This window comes from Psammomys obesus, unplaced genomic scaffold, assembly GCF_907164565.1.
Source record: "Psammomys obesus unplaced genomic scaffold, mPsaObe1.curated_primary_1811, whole genome shotgun sequence".
Lineage (NCBI taxonomy): Eukaryota > Metazoa > Chordata > Mammalia > Rodentia > Muridae > Psammomys > Psammomys obesus.
The window spans coordinates 12508617-12514660 of NW_026590062.1; the positions used below are offsets into that span (position 1 = coordinate 12508617).

Genomic DNA, 6044 nt, shown 5'->3' on the forward strand with positions numbered 1-6044 from the left:
TCAGGGTTGTTAATTGTGATTTGCTTTGCATTTTCTACTTGTCTGATGATACTGAATATCCACCTTTTTTTTTTTTTAAGTTACACTTACTGTGTTTGGGGAGGGGGCACATGGATGGCGCTCGGGGGATGACTTACAGGAGTCAGTTCTTCCCTTCCACAGTCTGGGCCCCAGGGATTGAACGCAGGTTGTCAGGTCAGGCTGAGCCATCTTGCCAGCCTGCTGAATATCTTTTCACGTGCTCAGTGGCCCTTTGAAATAAGTCTATTCAGGTCCTGGCCTGGTTTGTTAATTGGGTGTTTGCCTCGTCCTGTGTTATCATCCTGGCCCACCTTGGGAGTCATCCAAGCCCCAGGAGGTAGGGAGATGGTCTAAATATCTCTACCCCAGCTAGACGAGTGCATCCTTCCATAGAGGGAGTCAGCGAGCCCTGGTCCACTGTCCACTGCCAATCCTCGGAGCTAAGCCCTGGCCTTGAGGAGCCTGAAGGCTCTGCCTCTTTCCCGTCAGGAGTCTCAGGAGCAGGGCCTTAGGCAGAGGCTGTTGGATGAGCAGTTTGCGGTGTTGCGGAGCGCCGCTGCAGAGGCAGAGGCCATTCTGCAGGACTCCGTGAGCAAGCTGGATGACCCCCTGCTCCTGCGTTGCACTAGCTCCCCCGGTACGTGCTCCAGGGCACCTCTGCCTTCTGTGCCGTCAGGGCTGCCCGCTCCTGTCACCAAGTCCCAAGGAGTGGGCAGCGGGCTAAGGCCACTCTTCCCTTTACTTGCAGACTACTTGGTGAGCCGGGCTCAGGCCGCCCTGGACACTGTGAGTGCCCTGGAGAAGGGCCATGCCCAGTACCTGGCTTCTTCCGAAGGTGAGGACAGCTGCGGGGTAGAGCGACCTGTGGTTTCTGTAGGGGGCCTGCAGCCTGCTGGGGGGCTTCTCGGGTGACAGGCACCTCTTCAGGAAGCCTGTCTGTTGCCACTCAGAGGCTTGTTGCTAACTGTGGTTTACAGTGGGCATCTGTGGGAAGTGGAGGGAGCAAGCGGCTGGGCCACCCTGACTCTTGTTGGCAACTGATAGGCTGCCCCCTAGCCATTCAGATCCTGGGGTGCTAGAGCCTTGGCCCAGGCTCTCAGGGGAAATGACGCAGTTGCCCTGATGTTTCCCCACACAAATGCCTCATTGTCCCACCTCCAACCTCGGCCGTATCCACTGCAGATGCGTCTGCCCTGGTGGCAGCCCTGACCCGCTTCTCCCACCTGGCCTCGGACACCATTGTCAATGGCGGTGCCACCTCCCACCTGGCCCCCACTGACCCTGCTGACCGTAAGTGGATCCTGGCTGCTTCATCTTGTCTCACATAAGGGTACACAGTGTGCGGTATACAGGGGAAAGGAGGGCCTTCCTGTGGGCAAGTCCTCCTGGGCTCAGGGTATGTGGGGGCCTTCTCCAGGAGTCTTAAGCAAAGGCTCCCCTCACCCCGACAGGACTGATCGACACGTGCAGGGAGTGTGGAGCCCGGGCTCTGGAGCTCATGGGACAACTGCAGGACCGAACAGCGCTGCCAAGGGCCCAGCCCAGCCTGATGCGGGCCCCACTGCAGGGCATTCTTAAGTTGGGCCAGGTGAGGCTGTGGGGGGCAGCTTCCCCTTCCGTGCTTTCCAGGAGCTAGGCTCAGCAGGCGTGCGCACTCCCGGGCTGCACCGTTCCGTCAACAGGGCTGTGCCTGCACCACCACCACCCTTGCAAGCCACTGTGCATCTTTCCTTGAGTCTTGATGAGGCTGAATCTACCTGTGTGACTCTTAATCTGCCCAGGACCTGAAGCCTAAGAGCCTGGATGTACGGCAAGAGGAGCTAGGGGCCATGGTTGACAAGGAGATGGCGGCCACGTCTGCAGCCATTGAGGACGCCGTGCGGAGGATTGAGGTGAGGACTGAGTTTCAGCACCCCCCTCCCCAAGTTCCTGCTGGAACTAAAGGGGCTGGAGGCTGATCTGAGCAGGGACAGAGCATATTCGTGGGAGCCGAGGGCTCACTCTCTGTCACCGGGTGTAGGACATGATGAACCAGGCCCGTCATGAGAGCTCAGGAGTGAAACTGGAGGTGAATGAGAGGTGAGTACTAACTTCCATCCCCAAAGCCCCAGCAGGTTCTATCTTCCTGACTGTTGAGCTGGACATAAAATTGCACGTGTCCCAGGCCCCGCTGTGGCTGAGCCTGGCATGATGTTCAAGGTCATACTACAGAGCTAGCTGTCTTCTCTTTCTTCCCTGCCCTCCTCAGGATCCTCAACTCCTGCACAGACCTGATGAAGGTGAGCAGGGTGGGTGTGTGGCCCCAGGGAAGGCTCCATCTCAGGACCACCTGGAGAGTCACAGACAACTTGGTCTTGGCAGGCTATCCGGCTTCTTGTGATGACCTCCACCAGCCTGCAGAAGGAAATCGTGGAAAGTGGCAGGGTGAGCTGGATAGCCTGTGGTCTGGCAGCCTTCCTGGCTTGACCAGCGAGGGCCATAACTTCCGATCCCCTTGACCCTTTTGTGCATGACACCCCCCATACAGCATCTGTTGCCATAGCTAAAAGTCCTCACACCTCAGGGAGGCCTTAGGGATATGCCTGTGGGCTGTCTGAAATGTCCTTGATCGCAGCACCCTGTCGTGTTCTCTCATTGCCACTAGGGGGCGGCAACGCAGCAGGAATTCTATGCCAAGAATTCACGGTGGACCGAAGGCCTCATCTCAGCCTCCAAGGCAGTGGGCTGGGGCGCCACACAGCTGGTGTATGTCACCCAAGTGTGGGTGGGGTAGCCAAGGTGCTAAGGTCTGGTGTGAGGGTCGCCCTACTGTTCATGGTGCGGAAACCCAGACTCTTGAGTGTCCCCACCCTCAGGGAGTCAGCTGACAAGGTCGTTCTGCATATGGGCAAATACGAGGAACTCATTGTCTGCTCACATGAGATTGCAGCCAGCACTGCCCAGCTGGTGGCAGCCTCGAAGGTGAGCCTGTGCTGAAACCTGCCAACCCCAGGCTTTGTGCCAGGCCTGGGCTGGGGCCCTCACCCACTGCCTATGGCCGACACGTGCCCATTCTGTTCCCTGAAGGTAAAAGCCGATAAGCACAGCCCACATCTGAGCCGCCTGCAGGAGTGTTCCCGCACTGTCAACGAGAGGGCCGCCGGTGTGGTGGCCTCCACCAAGTCAGGCCAGGAGCAGATCGAGGACAGAGGCAAGCGCTTGGATATTCAAGGGGGCGTCCCAGCCAGGGGAAGGAGTCACTCAGCTACTTCTTTCTCCTGACCACAGACACCATGGATTTCTCTGGCCTGTCGCTCATCAAGCTAAAGAAGCAGGAGATGGAGACACAGGTGAGTGCCCTCATGCCCACAGCTGCCAGGGACTGATCTCTGGGGAAGACCCGGGACTCATGGGCAGTGCTGAGTGGCTAATGTGGCCTGCAGGTGCGAGTCTTGGAGCTGGAGAAGACACTGGAGGCAGAGCGTGTACGGCTCGGGGAGCTACGGAAACAGCACTATGTGCTGGCCGGGGTGATGGGGACGCCTAGTGAGGAAGAACCCAGCAGACCCAGCCCGGCTCCCCGAAGTGGGACCATTAAGAAGCCACCCCTGGCGCAGAAACCCAGCATAGCCCCCAAGCAGGACAACCAGGTGCCAGGCTTCAGTGCAGGGATAGGGAGGAGAGCTGGGGGCGGGGGGGGTGTGTGGCTACACCTGGATGGTACACATGCTCCTGGCCGAATTTACTGAGACTCTTCATCTTTGACCCCCTGCAGCTCGACAAGAAGGATGGTGTCTATCCAGCTCAACTTGTGAACTACTAGGCCCTCTAAAGTGTTCAGCAGGATGGCTGGTGGTCATGCCTGGGCCTCGTGTGGCTGTCTGGCAATGGTAAAGGGGCCTCTGAGAGGCCTCTAATTCCTGGACCTGAAGCCCAACGCACTATCTCCAAGGCCCCAGCCTTCACCTGCCCAAGGGGCCTGGGCTCTGTGGGGATAGTTCATCTGGATGTGAGTCTATTTATCTGTAGTAGGAAGTGCCCAGAGCAGCTGGGACCCAGCAGGCCTGAGCCACAACTCTTCAGTGAACAGCTGCCATGGTCTGGATGTTGCAAGTTATTTCTTCCTTTGTAAGTCTAGTCCGCACACTGGGAAGAGGCCACATCAGTCTGGAGCCTCCCTGCCTCTGGTCTCAAAGGTCTGAGGCCATAAGTGAACAGAAAGAGGGGTTCCCTGCTGGCTGTTGGGAACAAGGGGATGACCTGTGGCCCTTGAGAGAGGGAGAGCAGGTGGCCTGGCCGGTGTTACCCTTGGGGGGACCTGGTGCTAGGGCGTCCATGCTGGGAGCCCCAGGAGACCAGGCTCAGTGTGGGAGCCTGGCAATAGAGTAGCCAGGCTGCTGCTGGGCTGTGCCTATGGGCAGCCCTCCTCAGGTGCTGCCTCTGCCCTTGAGTTTCGTTCCCAGCTAGACTCTGCAGCCATTCCTCCCCCCCCCCCCCCCCCCCCCCCCCCCCATTTTCCATTCCCCTGGCCTGGCTGCTTCCACCTCGATGGGAAGACCTCAGCCCTCCTAAAGCTGGGCCTATCAGCTCCATCAGAAGCTAAAAGAACAGAAGCTACAACACACTTTTCTGGGGGCTCAGGAATTCCTGATGGGCCCTCAGATGGGAGCAGCCCAGACTTGGAGGCCTGGCCTTGCGTGCCCCTGATAGTTTGAATAAATGTGTTTCTTGAGCCTGAGGGGGAGCAGCCGGGGGTGGGGGATATCCAGGCCACCAGTAGAACCAGCAGCTGGACTGGGACAAGTGCCCAGCTTCCCTCCAGCTGCCTGCCCTGTGCCCTGGGAAGGCTACCAACCATGGGCCAGGGTCTGGGGCTTTGGGAGGGAGCCAACTCCTTTGCCTTGTGTCCAGTATTCCCTGCGTTGAGTTCCACTGGCAATAAAACACTTGACTGTTGTCACCAGTGCCCTAGTGAGGGCCTCTGCCAGGCTTTTCATTTCGCCAGATGCACACACTTGTCTGGCCCTGTGTAGGTATCTGCAGTTGACACTGATCCCGAGGACGCAGTCTTGCTAGTGTAGCTGGCAGCTGTCACCAAGCACCAGTCTTTCTGTAGATTGCTACAGCATGGGCCGTCCTTTGCTAGAGGCTGAACCAGCTATCGCCCTCCTCGCGCCTGCCGGGGCCCTCCTAATTGAGGCCACTGCTGCTCCAGCCTGGAACTTCTGTGCTCTCTCTAGGGCCTTACCAGTGCTTACTACCAGCACACCACATCCGAGACCATGTGTTAACAGTTGGCAGTTTCCAGACTTCTAAGGTCTGAGCTGGTGGGTGAGGCTCTTGACCTTCATGCCACACACATGCTCCAGGTTCCAGAGAGCAGGACTCAACTTGCAGCCCCAACAGAGGTGACTGGGGCCTCCTCATCCCCACACCGAGCATTCACAGGGCACAAGAGCGGGGTGTGCTGTTGAGACAGTCAAGCTCCCACAGTCAAGCCTTCCTTCTCCAAACAGCCAGGTTACAGGAAGGCTGGAAGTCGGTACGTTCAAGTGCTCTGCCAACTGGTCTCCAGTGAGGGTAATAGAGCCAGCTGCCAGTTCTGAATCGTTTCATAGAACTTTAGAACACTTCGTGAAGTGTTCTTCATGTTTACAAACCAGAGAAAACTGGTTCAAGATAGCCAGTGACCTAGCATCCTGGTGGCCCAGACCTGGAACTGGAGTCTTGTTACCTCAGGTGTCAGAAGTCACCACCCCCACCCTTCACCACTCTTCCTTGGTTCTACTCAGAAGTTAGGGCCCAAGGGGGAAGAAAAGGACCCACCAGGTCTGAGTTCATAGACTCACAAATTGGCCATTTAGTTGGGAAATCCCAGGGAGCGGCCCTGACCAAGGTCCATCTCTAGGTCAGGATTTAGTATTTACTAAAGCTTGCTTTAAACAAGTCACTGAGAAAAAAAAAAAAAAAGTCACTGAGAAAGCCCAACATACTCACCAGGAGGGGCTATATAAATTTGGATATAAGCTAGCAGCCATGGTGAA

At 57.2% G+C, this 6044-nt stretch overlaps 1 protein-coding gene across 1 annotated transcript in view; it reads left to right on the forward strand.

Moving 5' to 3' along the window:
* Hip1r (huntingtin interacting protein 1 related) overlaps positions 1–4964 on the forward strand; it is a gene marked incomplete in the record, with an annotated part of 28845 nt that extends 23881 nt beyond the window's left edge. Inside the window, 14 exon segments of the mRNA XM_055606282.1 lie at positions 511–658; positions 770–856; positions 1204–1311; positions 1473–1609; positions 1803–1913; positions 2042–2100; positions 2270–2300; positions 2383–2445; positions 2666–2766; positions 2877–2982; positions 3088–3211; positions 3289–3350; positions 3444–3650; positions 3776–4964. Coding sequence (XP_055462257.1) covers positions 511–658; positions 770–856; positions 1204–1311; positions 1473–1609; positions 1803–1913; positions 2042–2100; positions 2270–2300; positions 2383–2445; positions 2666–2766; positions 2877–2982; positions 3088–3211; positions 3289–3350; positions 3444–3650; positions 3776–3823 — 1392 coding nt within the window.
* Between the last annotated feature and the right edge of the window lie 1080 nt (positions 4965–6044).